The sequence below is a fragment of the Blennius ocellaris genome (assembly GCF_963422515.1).
Source record: "Blennius ocellaris genome assembly, chromosome: 7".
NCBI lineage: Eukaryota > Metazoa > Chordata > Actinopteri > Blenniiformes > Blenniidae > Blennius > Blennius ocellaris.
Window position 1 is genome coordinate 23,854,942 of NC_137656.1, and position 17,359 is coordinate 23,872,300.

At 41.5% G+C, this 17,359-nt stretch overlaps 1 protein-coding gene across 1 annotated transcript; it reads right to left on the reverse strand.

Moving 5' to 3' along the window:
- Window positions 1-1,043: 1,043 nt before the first annotated feature.
- Window positions 1,044-17,359, reverse strand: piwil2 (piwi-like RNA-mediated gene silencing 2; the record flags this gene model as incomplete). Its single annotated transcript, XM_080499214.1, has 21 exons — window positions 1,044-2,244; window positions 3,735-3,842; window positions 5,782-6,035; window positions 6,936-7,041; window positions 7,287-7,375; window positions 7,576-7,692; window positions 7,792-7,893; window positions 9,052-9,240; window positions 9,487-9,600; window positions 10,062-10,202; window positions 10,509-10,601; window positions 10,888-10,972; window positions 11,130-11,318; window positions 11,917-12,030; window positions 12,116-12,196; window positions 13,359-13,483; window positions 13,742-13,859; window positions 14,165-14,275; window positions 16,525-16,630; window positions 16,725-16,827; window positions 17,012-17,359. 21 exons carry the CDS (start codon window positions 17,357-17,359, stop codon window positions 2,088-2,090), a joined length of 2,850 nt encoding a protein of 949 aa, XP_080355340.1. The 3' UTR covers window positions 1,044-2,087.

Below are 17,359 nucleotides of genomic sequence, written 5' to 3' on the forward strand. Positions count from 1 at the left end.
TTCCCTTTGAGCATTTTCACAAGTCCAAAAGCCATTTACCACTTTAAACCATCTCCTATTGTAAATACAGATAAACAACATAGCAAGTTATTGACTGCCATATTGGGCTAAGACATGTAAACATGTCTGTTCCTGATGGATAAACAAATCAGCAAGAATGAGTGGGCGTTGTGTGATATGGTATTTAAGTGGGAATGTATGTGTAAATCTGATGAATGTTTATCTTCAAGTCTTGTGAAAATGGCATTTCGATAAAAAGCAGGAAAAAAGTGTTTCACTACATCCATCATCATTCATGTTACCATGTGGTCACTTCAAGACGCATTTAGTCATTGCCTTCTTTTAATGTCTAATGTAAAATTGCTTTAAAATATCAAAGTTTCCTGGCAATGACCAAAAACTAAGATGTCAAAGGTTTCATTGTTTTTCTTTATATGGTTATGGCTTCAATGTGTCCAAAGTTCGGTCACAGAAGCAAAATGCCACCCCCCCCAGAGAAAAAGATCACAGATCAGTAAAATAGCAAAAGAAACAAAAAAACCCCACCCATGAATAAACAAATAAATACAAAAACTTTGAGCTGTGGTTAAACTTTAATCAGCCAAATCTGTACCTATTTAGTCACCTGCTTGGCTCCAGTTCATTTAAAAGGAATCACTATCTCTCCTCTCAATGAGTAATCCTGATTGTAACCTCAAACAAGCACTAAGAGCCGTGTGCTGCTAGAAGATAGTTGCCCCCATCAATGTTTGGCCAAAATGTACAGCTCACAGTGCAAAACAATATGTAATAGTCGATATGAGGGTTGAACTGACTCTTACGTGTAGCTTTAATTATCTTGCTTTTCTGGATTGCTTCGACTAGATTGTGAAACAATCTATTGGCATCATCGTCCTTCATGATTGTTTCAGTTTTCTGGCTCAATTTCTTTTTAGCCTACCTTAAACCGTTAATTGCTCAATGGATGAGGCAGCGCCAACAACCACCAGGAAGCACACAAGAGGAAGCCTGAAGTCTTTATTTGTTTAAAGTTTTCCTTGTATTTGTCTGCAGCATTGGCAGTTTCAGGTCGTCCTTTTCATTGCACTCGACAGAACAGGTGTACGAAGACGTCAGCGTCGGGTTTTCAACGCTTCATCAATCACAATCGATCCACGCAAACATCAGTGGCTGAAAACTGAAAACGACAGCACTGCAACACACAATGAACTATTTAGATGTGAAACTTGGCTGGGTGAGGTTTCTCTCTTTCAGCAAGCACACAGAGATTATGGCACTACGATATAACTTTTAAAGATTACAGAACGCAGTTCCACAAACCAAAACACCAAATATAAATCACATCCTTTTTGAAGCCGTCTGGTCTTTTTGCCACCCAGTTTAATATGCTGCTCCTCCAAAACTTATGTCAGAGAATTTCTCTTCTTCATCACCACCGGAGCCTTTCAGCTGCCTGCTCCTCATGCTCGTCATGGGTGTGCACCCCGGGGAGCCGGCTGGGTCCATTTAGTGGCCAGGACATTCTGTCACCATCGCTGGCACAAACCAAATACCGACTTGCACATAAAGAGAAGACCTGCCAGATTCAAAATTAAACGTAGAATGAGTCCTGGAGATTCAAAAATACTTTCCCTGGGGAAGTTGCTTCTTGGAAGTGTGTTTTTCTTATTCAGAACTTCATATGAACCATCGACTAGAACAATATGTGTGTCGATTCTCGGAAACTTCATAAGCTTACAAAATAAGGCAATAGCGAGCCTTACAAAAGGGTCTGTATTCTAGTTCAATTCTCTTAAACATATGCATTAAAACAAAGGATTTGTCAAGAACAATTAAAACGAACTTCGATGACACTAAATGCAGAACTACACTTCTAGGATTCACTTGAGTCACCAAATACAAACTTAAAGCGCCACACTGGCAACATTGAAGAGGCAATAACAGGTTTAAGCTTGTGTGTTAAGTTAGGTTTATACAAGCAGCAAAGCAAAAGCTGACAAATTTCTATTTCTATCGGGGGTGGGGCAAATTGTTATGCCTTTTTGTTATGTGAATGTTCCAAACGGCCTCCTTGTGTGGAGCTCAGCTCACAGAAAGAAGAGTTTCTCAGAGAGCTGGATGGCCGGCTCCGAGTGCAGGTACTGGCCCGCCAGGTAGGCCAGTTTATGAGCGTACTTGCAGGGAGCCGGGACACGAACGGTTCCCGGCCAGTTCCAGTACAAGTGGCACATCTTGAACGTCAACCTGGCACGGAAGAAAATGAACAAAGTTACTTGTGTCCTGGAGGCGATTCTCGAAGCTGCTCCATTTTGATGGGGCACAAAGAACAAAACGAAACAAACACAGAAGTGAAATGGAAACCTGATACAACATCCCCCTTTTCCCAAAAATAGTTGTCTTCTGACATTCATAATAATCAGAAACAATGTTATGTAGGTTCCTCATAAAATAGATTAAAAGAAATGTACATCCAGGCGTGGAATCATTGATTTGGCATGTAACAAAGGCTATTAATGACTATTCTTCTCAAACATTGTCGACTTTAGGGCTGGGCGATATGGCCTCAAATCAATATCACGATACATTGCACAGTTCAATCATGATAATTGGACGATATCTCCTCCACTGCGCCCCCAGCACAAAAACTAAGTTTGGCCAGGAAATATAGCAGTTATATTGATAGTTTGACCCCCCAGGACCTATTTATTGCCACTTTCAAGGGCTGTAAAACTACACTGTCTGAAAATAAATGAAGAAAATACAAATTCAGTACTTTTAGTTAAGATTTATTGAAGAGCAGAAGGACAGAGCAGATTATAGTCACTTCGTCTGTATTGCACCTGAAAACAGGATTTCTTCACAGTGATATGAAAAAAAGACCTTCTAACCTCATTGTCCTGAAAGAAGTTGCTTATTTTGTGTGTAAAATAACTTTTCACGTCCAGCACGTCACTACACGGACCCCTGCAGCTCATGTCACTCTGCCCGCTGATTCTAAATACGGACGATTTGTTTCAATGGCTTCTAAAGCCGTTCACTTCAGCCGCTACAACTTCTGAACCTCCTCCGTCGTCTCCTCTCTCCATTTTTGTTACAGACTGGATGGGTGGAAACATCCAGCACCTGTAACTTGTTTCTCAGACCCATGATGCACCGGACAGAACTCATCGAGAGCTGGACATCAGAACCCGAATAAAAGAAACTCACTTTTGTTATTTTTAGATGCATTTCAAGGAAAACAAATCTCTTAAACTCAGACCAATATCGGCTTACATTCGTGCTTTTGCAGCCTGATACAACTTGTTCTGTCATATTAAAGTAAATGAGACACTAATCCTGCAACCGTTGGCAAATAACTTGGGTTTTTTTGGGATTCTATTGATTTTCAAGTTGAGATTTCAAGAGAAATACTTTGAGTTAAAGACGCTGTATTTGTTGGTAAATCAAATTATACTGAACTTTTGTTGATGAAGAAATGCAAGATACATTACTTTTAAATTCATTATTAAATTTAATTGAATTATTACGCTCCAAGTTCAATCATTGCCCAGTACTAATATTGATCATGACTAGTAAGATCTAAACCAGGTCACTTCATGATTTTGATGGTATTTCCAGTCAATCACGACTAAAACAAGATGCTCCTTAGAGACATGAGCAGATAACTTCCAAGCCATTATGTAAAGACTCACAGTATGTGATTCAAGATAAATAAATAAAAATGAGTTATGCACCGTTGCAAGTGGTCCGGCGAGAAGTTTGCGGTGTTGTATAAAGTGATGTAGTGAGTGGGAAAAGCACAGCCTCGAGGGATGTGGTGAGCCACCATGTAGAAGTCCACCCTGTACACAGGAAACAAAATACACAGAAATTCAGCTCAACACACTTTAAAATATCAACAGCAGCGTCACAGCCTTCCTTATGTTTACAACTGCTGCCATGAGGCAGTTGATGTGCACAGAAAACTAAAGTAACATCTTGTCATCTTAAGTTTGATTGAAAAGAAAGACATTAACATCCATTTATGGTCTGGTTCTGTGTGTTCTTTAGATTTTGATTAAAACCTTTACACGAACACTTTTTCTTTACAACCGTGCAGCCAGTGAAGATGTTGCCTGTCCTGAAGCCGTCCTTCTCACAGTGAAAACTTAAAAATGCTGCTTTCTCACCAACTTCACAGGCAGAGCTGCACCGGTGGATTTGGACTGCTGAGGAGACGTGCAAATAAAACGGCACAAACCTTCTCTGAAGGTCACTGACCATTTACAGAGTCACTCATTTTGCCATCGACTGATCAAAAACTATAATCAAAGCTGCTCAACCAATCTGAAAAAAGGCATCCAGGTTCACAGAGTCTTCAGGATGGAACTTCAAAGTCCTTAACAAAGGTCAAATGAAAGGACATCTCATCAGGTCAGTGTCTGCATGAAAATGTTCGGTGAACGACAACAGTTGAGTTATGCCAGTTTCTTTTTCTGACACAGCTTACAACACTGCCTTGTTAAACCAATCAATGTGGTGAGAAACTGGGCTAGAATTGCATGACGCCTCTTCAACTTCCCACAGTGACGTAGAATTGCAGTCTGATGGCTCTGTAGCTCCCACTAGTGGCTGGCTGGGGAAACTATTGAATTGTGAGGTGACGTTCACCTCCCTGTGAAGCACAAGCTGGCCTGTCTAAAGCCCCGTCTCCACCGCACAGAAAGTACCAGCCTAGACGGGTTTAAACCGCTCCGGCTCGCGTCTCACGACATGGAATGCAGTCTAAACCGCTCCAGACCGCTCCAAAGGCGACCGCTTTTCCGCTACCCATCCATTGGGGTGCCGGGGACCATGGAACGGGTCTGAGGTTGAGCTGCCGTCTGCTGATTGGTCAGTGATTTACTACACGCCCTCAATATTTTAATGTGCTGGCTGGATGAAGCCTCTGCTGTCAGTGTGGTCAGCTGTGCTCTGGTTGTTTTTATTTTCCTTTTCTTTTCTTTGCTGCTCAACTTTAGTGTTTGTTGTGAAAGAGCGGACTTGAGGCAGGGGGAGACCGGGGCTCGGGACTTTGCATCGCGTTTTAGTTTTCTGTTTGCAGCATAGCGCTCGCCGTGGCGCTGATGTGCGTCCGTGACACCGGAGTCTGGAGCTTTCGTCTCCGGCGCTGACCGCTCCGCTTTCCAGAGGCGGTCAGCGTTCTGTTCAGCCGCGGTCAGTGGCGCTTTATCGCGGGGACAGACCGCGGAAGCGATGAAAAGGAGCTCGGAGCTCGGAGTGGAGAACCTCCTGCAGAAAGCTCAGACTCCCGTGTCTGTGCCTCAGCCAACCGGGGGGAACGCTCCGGCCACTTGCCCCACACCCGAGTGCTCGAGTGCGGGACACGTCGCCCGGCGAGCGGCCGAGTGACTCGCTCTCTCAAAACAAACACGGAAGTTGCGGCTGCAGCTCTCCACTGCAAAAAATGACTGCTGCAAAAAGTAACTTTTTTTTTTTTTCCGCTGCAAAAAATAACAGTGCAAAGTGGAGAATTTAAACAACAGAGGATTCATAAGATCTACATCTGACGACGTTTTTTTCTGTTATAATGTCACATTTCTGCGGAGCTCATAAGCCCCGCCCACTTTTCATGCTCCTCTCGGCAGTGGAGACACGACCCAAAATTTCGGTCGGGGTTAGTGCTTCTGAACTGCTCCGTACCGCTCCGCTCCGGCCCGGCACTTGTGCGCGGTGGAGACGGGGCTTAAGAATAAGCAATTGCATGTGACCCCCCGCCACACACACACACACACAACTAACCAGGTTTTATTGGTGAGGGTGTGATCCAACACCGTTCCTGGTGGAGGAGTGCCAAGGCCGTTTCCTGTAGAGAAGTACAGCACGGTGTTGATGCGCTTCTGGACCACCATGAAGGTGAGTTTGGGCTCGTAGTTGGGGAAAGTGTTGAAGCAGGTGATGAGCTGTGGGATCTCGTACTGCTCCACAGCCTTCAGCTGGGAGTCCGACACACCATCCCGATACACCACAATCTTGTCTGGCAGGTTGTGGTTCACCTGCATGTGGATTAGATCAAGACTATGCATCAGCACAAATCAGTTCTGGAAAGGGTGATTCACATAGAGGCTGTGTGCCTTAAAACCACACGCAGAGAAAGAATTCACATTTCATTTCAACAGGAAAATTTCATTCTGAAGAAGCTTTTCTATAAAAGGTTAAAACCGGAGTATTGCGTTAGCATTTTGATGGTTTTAGCATGGAGTGTCTCGACAAGTGCACATTATTTTACTTTTTATCCCTGCCTGGTCTCACTTTAAGAAATATAAGAAATACATCACAGCATCCAAACTTGTTCAGTTTAACTGGTTAACATAAACTGATAAGTACAATGAAAAAAACAATCATGACATTATTACTGCTGAACTAAGAAGCTTCACAGGATTTTAACAAACTTTACAAAAGTTTACAGGCTACAGCTGAGAAAAACCCCAGAGATTAAATAAAACAAAACAAACAGTTCTTTACTGCTTTGTTTGCATTTCAGTCTGTTGAGTTTTACAATGTATTTTATTATAAACACTAAATCATTTCTCATTATAAAACTCATGACTTCTGAATCTACTTCACATTTGACACAAAGTATTTCTCCCCATCTTTTCTTTGAGATCATTTGTATTATATACAAAAACTTCCTCCAGCTGCTTTTAGACCCCCAATTGCTCAAAGACTAAGAAGTTTGGTTTTTTTTTATTACCCTTTCCCCCCCTGAAATCATGGTCAATGCAAAACAGGTAAGGGAAAATAGCACAAAAAAAGAAACTCACAAAATACCGAAAAACACATGCAAAAAGAAAACGAAAGAAAAAAGCTCGTTTGACACCCACACTCATTTCGAGATCTCTTAATATGAAAAACAAATTCAGGACCCATTGGAGAGCATTTGGGGACTTTATTACCTCAAAGTACTTCTGCAGTGCAGCGAGAAAACAAACCCTGAAGCCACTGATCAGTTCCTCATTAGGTTTCTGGAAAGTTACCCTGGAGTACCAGCGAGTCAGTGCCCTGGAGAACACACACACACACACACACACACGCACACGCACACGCACACGCACACACACACACACACACCAGGAGAAAGATAGTCATTCTCTTGTTCCAATTATTTTTTCAGATAATGCATATTTAATACATTATATCTGTTGACACAACATAGAAACTGTTGAAACAATGTCAACAGAAAATTATATTTTTACATATTAAATGCAGAGAAAAGCACAAGTCTATCTGAAGTATGAAACGTGTACCTGTTCACACTGGCAACAAACCCCATGACGGACTGGCGGGACTTGCTAACGTTGTGGTGGACATCAACTCCAATCACCATCAAGTTTTTCTGTTCAAGCGGTGCAGGATAACAATCATACACAAAAACAAGTGTTTCCCTGTCCGACATCAGAATCGGAAAAACTTGACATTTCATGACAGTCATATTTGAACATATTGGTTGGATCAATGACTTCTTTGGGGGTATTTTTTATGCAAAATGGAAGGATTCGATGAGTAAAATACATTTTTGTAATTCAAAATACTCACGAGTGGAACGTTGACCGTCCACAGCTCTCCTCCCAGTTTGCTGTTCATCTGCATGAGCACCTTTTGAGCAATGCCTCTCAACTTCTGTTTCTGGCAAATTGTATTGATATTGATCGCCTAATGATAAAGAAATGACAAATTCATTTAGAAGAAAAAACTCAAAAAATAAATACAAATAAATACAAAAAAAAACCTGCATAGCTTTGGGATAAAAACCTGAGATGGGATAGGATGTTTCACACAACACAGTTTCTTGATGGCACTGTAGAGATCCTCTCTGTTTCCAACCAAGATGCAAACAACAAGCTGCAACTTGGGCTGTAAACAGAGGAAAGAACCTTGAGGCAGGATAGACTTCATTTACACAAAGAAAAAGAAAAAACACACGGTTCGTTTTAAATGAATAAAACTGAAAATGTAAGTTTAAGGACAAAAAAAAAAGTATTATAGGTTTTTGTAAAACAGCAGAAGATGGACCCAACTGTGAATATTTTATCACCGTCAGTGGTGTCAGTTGCAGTTTGCACTAAATCGGCTGCAGCATGTAAAAACTTTCACAGCTACAAATTGTCCAGGTTTCCTCAGGCAACCAGCCAGGAACTGCTGTCAGTCATTTGATGGTCTTGTTACCCCGGCAACCACCATTAGAGGTAAAAATCGAGAAAGAAATGACAGCAAACTGTATCGCGAGCCAGAGCACACAAAATGTAGGAATACATTTCACTATAGCAAATAGGAGGCTTTTTCGTTTTTCCTCAGTTTATTTTCAATTCTATGGATATATGCGTGTATGCCTTTAAGTACATGAGCCTGTAGAGATGTATAGAAGCTATCAGTACATAAGAAATTCAGCAACACTTAATACTGCTGAAAAGACACTACTAAAAGGTGACAGAACATTAAATCAATAATAATAATGGAAAGGTGAGCGATCTACCCTGTCATCACCCCGAGTTAGCTGGGATCGGCATCATTGACCCTGAACTGGATAAAGTGCCATAGAAGATGGATGGATGAAGTTGGAGGTTGCATATGGGCACAAAAAAACAAAACAAACAACAACTTGCACTGGCTGTGTGGCTGACTTTTTATCTGTTGACAGTTGAAATGCACAAATCCAGTTTTTTTTCATGTCTTGAATCCTCTGGTGAGCATTTACCACAGAATCTCTACTGAAGTGAATTGTTGAGACACCATTGTTTATTGCTGTGGGGATTGTCCTTGCATCTTCATACCAACTAATGGAGGAGATCTGAGTATATCTCCATGAAAGGAGATACACTCAGATGAGCCTGTTATGTCGGGGTAAAATGACCCAGTAGGGATCAATCTTTTGAAGATTTGGCTCAAAGGATGTTAGCATCACCCCACGAGGACACCCAGGGCTGCAACGGCTGCTAAAAAGGGCACTTTCATATTCACACGACATACTAGAACAGTTAAATTGCTGTTTTCCAATATATTTCTCCTTTTTACCTCACTGGTGAGATGAGATTGGATGGAATTGATGTAAGTGTCGGTCCGATCATCCTTCAGCACCACCCGATTGGGTCGCGCCAGTCGGACCCCGATGGGCTTGCTCACCTTGCTGAAGGTGGCAACCAACTCATCGGCATGTTCTGCACAGCGGGGAGGGTAAAAGATGGCCCAGGTGTTCAAGGGGACCTAGAAACCACACGAGCCAGTGAGTAAAGAATCAAACCAAGAGAACACACAAGATCATGGATTTTCACTCATGCAGAAAATATAATAAATGTCGCCTTAAAGAAAACTTTCCAAATGTAAACCTATGCTGATCAGCGTTACTCCCCTTTCACAAAACGCCCTGGGTTGATACATGTTGTTGCCCATTGTTCAGCATAATCAACTCAGTAAAACTGGGATTATAATCACTGCAGTCGACATACTTACACAACTGATTGAAGTGTCGCTCACAACCTCCCTGGACCAAGATGCATTGCTGCCAGAAGCAAAGGTGGAAGACTGCAGACAGATGGTTTCAACAGGCAGAACTCTACCTTTAACCTGCAACACACACACAACATGCTTACAATACACACACTTGTCTAACAAATCTGTTTCAACGCTCACTGCATCTCTTTCCGACCAACAGCGGCATTAAAATGATCAACAGATTTTATGATTTATTTGTGCTTGAATTTCTCGGCAGTTCTCTGATCCATTTTAACCAACCAGCAATTGAATTAAAGAAACGGAAGCGCGGTGATGAATTCATATTCCTATACAAAACAAGTGAGAAATTCAACCTCAAAACAACCTGATGGAAAATATAAACTAAAAGAAGCAGTGATGAAGTTCTGCCTGACAGTTTCTTGCCCACGGACACTTGAATGACTCAAGATGAGTCCAAAACTGGTAGTTTGAATTAGCCTGATCAGCCGATGGGTTTGTTTCATGACATACAAAAAGGAGAGCAAAAATACAAACAATGAAGAGTTCCTTTTTCCAAAAATGCACATTCTTACCGTCACAATTTCTGAGCCAATTTCCAGCCCCCAGTTGCTGAGCTCCTTCACACACTCTGAGCTGCTTTTGATGTTATTCAGCAGCTGATTTATTGAGTGGATGTGCTGCTCACTGGTCACATTGATGTGTCCAGTCACATCCTGCAGTTTATAAAAAGACATTTGACCAAAAATGAGTTTCAGATGCCAATGTGATTTTAGAATAGAGAATGAGAATACCTAAACATCATTATTCTAAATAAAAATGCAGAATGTATGGAGTGTAATTAAATGTGTAAAATGTTAATCTCTGTTGTGTGTCGCTGTCATAGCGCTGCATCACCGAGCAAGTGTTGGTTATAACAATTTTTTTATTTAGACAAACCTGTAGCTACACTGGGCTAATTAAGTTATTGCACCTATTCAAAGGGGGGAAATGGAAACCTTTTACCAATTCACCAAATTTACCTTCATGAATCTGTTGTCACTCCTCATTTTCTCAGGAATCCCGGTCATGAAGGAAAGCTCGGGCACTAAAAGGATCTCCCCCGTGATGAGTTGCTGAAACAAATCAAAACATCAATAAATCACACATATACATATTGCTTGTGTTTTAATAATACACATTACTACAATGAAGTGTTTGCATTTTTTGTTTTGAGAAATACTGAAATTCTGGGCCTGCAAAATATGCATTCTACATTTTCTTCACCATAATTAAAAGGATATCAAGCTTTTAAAGTATTCTAGTATGTAAGACTACTTGTAGCCACAAGGTGGCATTCAAAGGCAAGAATTCTCCTTTAAATCATATGAACAAACAAACTTGTGCAAAAGAGAATTTCACCTTCCCTCCAGGCTTGGCTCTCTCCTTTGGCCTGTGCATGAGCAAAGGCTGCTCCATCTCTTTGATTGAAATCCCATAGTTCTTGCTGTTAAAGTGTCAAAGAGCATACAATGTCATAAAATAATCCAGTTATATTAGTGCCAGTCACACAATTAGAGACAGGGTCTGAGCTTAAGATTGACATTTAATTGCACAAATGTCCTTCTGGCATGCTTTGGTGTTTGTCTTCAGTGTCACTTCACCTGTAGTAGTCAACAAAGGTGGTCTTGGTGCCATCCATCAACGTAAACGCGTCCGCAGGTGACTTGTTCCACTCGATGGCGTCGATGCGGTAGGTACGGTTGTTGTAGCGCGTGATGACGATGGAGCCGACCAGCTCTTTGGTGCATTCGTCTTGGAAGTTCTCCCTGCCCTGCTTGTACAGCACGTTCCTTGCAGACGGGACACGAAATTACATTGTTCCACTTTATTTAGACACAACAGTCCTCCGCCATGTCCTGGCCTTTTAAAGAACAGAATATATGGAATAGCTGGGGCACCATAATAAATAATCCATAGCCTCTGCGAGCCTGTTGCATTTATATAGTTGTTGCCCTCTAGTTTACCTCAATATTCATCCACATCCCCAGAGGAAAAGGGTATTGCAGCTGAGGTTATTTACAGTTGTCTCAAAGGACAGATACAATAAAAACGTCCCATCTCAGAAACCGATATAAAGTATGTATGGTTATTTAATAGAACATGACATTTAAAGATCTCCATGTAGGTAATGGTATAGACGAGGTTTAAACTTGTATGAGACGGTCCAAGTACCCATATTGAGGGGGAAAAAAGAAACCCAATTCAAGATGCACTTGTTAAAGTGCTATAGATTGTATAACAGCAATAAGCTAACAGATTTGGTCCAAGCTCAGCGTTCAAGTTAAACAATTTTCAATGGTGTTGGATCAAAACAAATATTTCCCTTAAACGTATCAAAGATGGACTCACAGTTCATAAAGTGGGAAACGTGCAGCTGTGTAAACTTACATAACATCCAGTACAGAATCGTTTCGCAGGATTTTGTGGGAGACTGCCACTGACAGGAAGAGACCTACATCTGTACGCTTTATGCACGTCTCGTAACCTGGCCACACTTGAAGCCTGTAGTAATTATAAACAAAACAAAAGAAGATAAGATGAGGCAGAATTGCCTTGGTTAAATAATAAAACACAACTGAATACTAACCGATGTTTTCCAAGAATGACTGCATTTTCTGGACTGTAGTGATTCCGTCCCACCAGCTTGAGTCCGAGGATTTTCATTATCCTGAAAAGACAATGCCAAATTATTGAAGTTACTAAATAGGATCAAATAAATGGGAAAATGATGGCGGTGGAATGACCACACAAAGAAAGTAGTAGTGAACACATGTCGAGCTTTGAACCACTTTAGAATATTTTATGCATTTTTAACATTAACAAACATTTCCAGAGTTAAATTCAAGAAAACAAAAGCCTAATCTTCTTATTGCTGAACAGAAAATATTCCCTGAAATCGTGTTAATACAGTTTCACATCATTTCTCAAATAATATTTCTACATCAGCTCATGCCTGCCATGTTTGCTATCGTGTTTGTCAGTCTGATGTGAAACTTCACATTGTAGCATAAATCATTTGAGAGTTGTTGTGTGGGAACAGCAGGTTTTTGCCAGAACTAAATGAAACACGGCCTCTGTTCTGAAGCACTCCGGCTCCTATGACATGGAGTCGGACCATCTATTTGTCTCTATGTCATTGTGAGAGCGCCAATACCGGACTCCATCAGGGGGCGAGGTACCAAATTCCACAAAAAGAGCATTTGTTTTCCCCTTCTTGATTTTTAATATACTTTACGATTGTCACCATTTATGACATGTTAATGACGCGAACCATGAGGTTTCATTTAGAAAACAAACCTTTACATGGGAGCTTCGTTGCTCGACTGTGTGTGCAGCTCGACTTGATGCCAATCAAATATTACACTTGCTGCTTGTCGTTGGCCGTCACTTGTGGGACACGTTTTGTATAGAATCGCCACATATTACTTTGAGTGTGCAACCACACATGGCATCAAATAAATAAGGCATTAACTGGGCATCTGCAGCCATCTGGGAGTGTCAACATTTATTTTGTATTCGTTTCACCCATTGTTAATATCCAGTGGATTGCAGGTTTACACAATCCTGCGATGTAACAAACACACCACTCATAAATTAAGTTTGTGGCCTTAACATCTGCAAAGACGAAAGATGGAAATAACTGATAACCTGACAAGAGTTGAGTTGCCCCGATTGAGCATATCGTGTGGGGGATCATTGTATAAAGTATGCCTGACATTGTAAATGAAAGTCTTTAAAGTGTTTGACAAACACAGAGAAGGAAATGTTGCATGTCACGACAGATGTCCTGCGATGCTCATAGTTAAGCATACAATGTGTTGAAGATTTACCTCCTGACCACCACATTGTAGAAAGGGAGGCAAAGGTCGGAGTTGGGTGGCAAAATCTTTGTCATCTGGATTTTGATCTGGATATTCTCGTTGTCAGTCAATCTCACACTTTGGAGCACAACCACCTTCACGCCATCCACATATAATAACAGAAGAAAAAGCAGCATCAATTTAAACTAGGATATGCTTACTTCTACTCTGAACATCATCAGAAGTGAGTTTTCTGGATAAAATGTCTTCAATAAAAGAAACTACAAAACAAGTAATCAGTTTACAAGTTAACTTCATTCAAACATTTCTGTAAAACATTGTGACTGAATTGTAGAATCTGTCCTTGTATCGTTGCCATACCAAAGCTCAGCAAGAGCATGAGTGTTACCCACATCTTTCAGTTTCACAGGCAGGTAAAGCATGGAGCCATCAAAAGCCACCACTTCCCCGGTAGTGGGCCGGTGTTCTTTCATCATGCCAAACCGCATGGACATGGATTCTACCGGAGGGCTGAAAATAAAATCAGAAGAACACATTCAGAGCTTTCACAATGCTGCTTTCCAACTTTTTTCCTTCAACTGATAAAACTCACTAAATGTTTCCTTCGGGGGTTTTATTGACTGTGGCGCTCCGCGGTAAATTCAGCTTGTTTTTGTTCTCAGTTTTAGTTCAAACTGAGAAATCTTTAACATTTGACACATTTTTGCATCACGGAGAAATAGACCACACTGATCTGCCTCTTTTTAAAATCTGAATCAGCCGTTGTCAATCTACTGCTGCTACACAGAGAAAAAAAAACATTAAATGGTACTTACCAAAATGTAACATGGTACTGATAGACTGCTTCATTTCTGAAATGGACCGGGATATGATTCGATCCAAGAGTTATTGGAACTCCTGTAGTTCCACTTTTATTTGTTGGCTCACTGTGACCAGACAAAAACAAACAAACAAAAACCCTCAACCAAAGAGACAAAACTGTGAAGGCCAGGTGAAGACTGGAGATAAACACCATAACACAGTGTATAACAGAGGCATGGCTTCAATTTCACACTATGTTCCTTTAACATAACCGTGTTTTCTGGACAATAAGCTGCGACTTTTTTCCAACACTTTGAACCCTGCAGCTTATAATGCGATGTGGCGAATTTGTGGATTTTTACAGGTTAACTGGCTTCAAGCCGCCAGATTCTACTTCTGCAAGTAGATATATGCTGTTCTTAGCCTCTGCTTCTCCAAAACTTGCCTGAAAAGTGACATTTCTGCTCTTGGTGAGCTCGTCTTGTGCCGCTTCCTGCGGTCAATGTTGTGTTCAGGTGCATCATGTAAACTAGTTTGTTGGACTCCGTGGCTGAGGAATCTTCCTCCTCAGAATCAAATCAGCAAATAACCGATAAAATACCTTATCAACAGAGATAGAACACTTTGTGATTATGTATCTGTCTCTCTGTCCCACAACACAGCGCTGTGTGCAGGAATTTCCAGCACTATGAAAGACAGATTTGTGAGAATTGATGAAAATATGATTAGCCTCTGTATTCCTGCAGTGAAATTCTTGCCCTGTTACAACGTGGACACCTGCGGCTTATCGTCAAGTGTGGCATAGATATGTTTTATTTGGGGTTAAATTTTGCAGGTGCAGCTTATATTCAAGTGTGCTCTATAGTGCAGAAAATATGGTAAATTTTTCTACAGTGCGGGCTGCATATTGATGCATAGTTATTACACTGTGCTTCTGAGCATCCTGATAAAATGCAAGCTAATAAAATACACATTGTATACAAACCAAGCAGGGGAAAACAGCATGCAACGTGTTTTCTGTCAAAACGTTGCACCATAAGCTCAATAAATAGTTAACATATTCGCATGGCTTGGTTTCCCAAACAGCAAAGCACAAAAACAAAACAAAAAACATTACATTATGGAAAGAATGACGTACAAAAAATATGCATATCAGGAAGCAACTTGACTATAAACTGCGACGTATAGAAGTCTCTCACCTTCTGCTGAGTCTATTCAGCCAGTTAGACCTCACACAGCAAAACAAAACTAATGGATGATGAGTACCTACTGGTGTGTGTCAAGAGATAAATGCAAAAGAGAAACAGCATGCCTACCTGATCGCCTCCATCGTCAGCTCCGTCTTTAAAGGCTCACCTGTAGAAGGCTCAAGTGGTTCTGGAGTGGTGGGCACAGGTCCTTTGCAGTAATCACATTTAGAAAAAAATATGTTATGAGTTCTGAACTACTTCCTAATGAAATTGCCCGGTTTGCTAAATGTCAACTGAATTTCAAACGTATCTTGTAGGTATTTTGAGAAATTAAGTTAAATATCTTGAACATTGAAACTGCAATATTAATTCCAACCCAGATGAGGTTGAAATCATTTCACAAATTGACAAGATTCACTACCTGCTTGAGGAAGAGGAGGGTGCAGGGCTGCTTGGGGCCCAAGTGATGAAGAAGTAGCACCAAGTTGACGTGGAAGGAGAGAGGAGAACAAAGGAAGCGCTCTCCCTACTGCAGGCAGTGATGGTGCTCCTCTTCCCCAGCCCATCAGCAGTGGAGAGGGTTGGCCATGAACACTGTTGACAGGTGACACGCAACAACGAGAATGGATAGGTTTATTCATCAACAGGGGAAAATATGCTTTTATTTGCAATTAGTTTATAAAGTAATTTATGTAAATGTCAAGCTGAAAAATTAAAAAGTGGGGGAAAAAAAACCCTACTTTTAAGATACAGCGAAGGATTTTATGATAAAAAACGTTTTTATTCAGATTCCTGCAACTCTCAGGTCTACACCCAAGCCCACAACATAACTACTTCATTTGCTTTTTTTACATTGTGCACACTCACAGTGCTTGAACATTACGAGTGTGCCAACCTAAAGATAACAGGCTGCAACAAGGCATATTCATGTAAAACGGTCTTAGAATTCTGCGGTACGAATAAAATTTGATATTTGCTGTTAATAGACAAGACGGCACATTCCTCACATTCTTCAATATACAATAGTCAGCCTATGATAAGCAATTATTTGTAGGACAAGTTCAACTTTAGCTCAAAAGTTTCATTATCTATTGGGACACAGTACTTTGTGAAACAAATTTTCCTGTATTGTTGCAGATGTATGGAATTACTGGAACTTCTAAACAAACTGTGATCACCACCACCTGCTGCCTTTAGTCGTGGTGTCTCCAGGCTGGGCGACGCGCTCTGGGCTGCTGACTGCACTCACTGGAGCACCTGGAAATTTCATCTCACTCGTAGGTCCTCGACCTGCAATCAAATCAAACCAAAAACCCAGTTAAACAATGTCAGAAGAATATTTTAAATTGTGTGTGTTTATGTGCAGAATGGGCGATTCCCTGACCAACAGGTGGTGCTCCTCTTCCCCATGAGGTCAATGGTTCAATACCAATTCCTCTGAACATCGACACCAGCGTTGATGTTGGACCCTCTGCTGGCAAGACAACCTGCCAACAGGAAACAAATGTGTCGACAGCTTCCAACGCGAGACAATCACATTTAGCAAGGCATAACTTGTGTAGAAAACTAGCCCAAGGAAACATTTGTGGGTCACACCTCTTTTTTTTTCACAGTCGGGGTGTCTGCAATTGGGCCTGGTTTTTCAGGTTCAAGCGTCGGTGCAAGTCCGACCTGAGGCCCTGGTCTGGACAGGCTCACGCCTCTGGACACAGTCATCTGTGGTTCAGGTAGAGAGAGGAGCAGACCCCGTGCTTGGCCAACAACCGGGTGACCGTGTGGTGCCAACAGACCTCTCGCTCGCCCAAGAACAGGTTCAGCGGTCATGGGAAATGCTATTCCCCGTCCATGCGGGTGGCCACCCAAAGTGGAAAAACCTTGTCCGCCAGTAGGGCTTTGTGTGGAGAGCAGCAGCCCTCTACCGCCTCCTGCAGCCAAATCTTGAGGCTGGAGTCCTCTTCCACGTCCCAACCAGGGGATGTTCGTCATATCGCTGGAGTCAGGGGGTTTCTTTGGATCCAT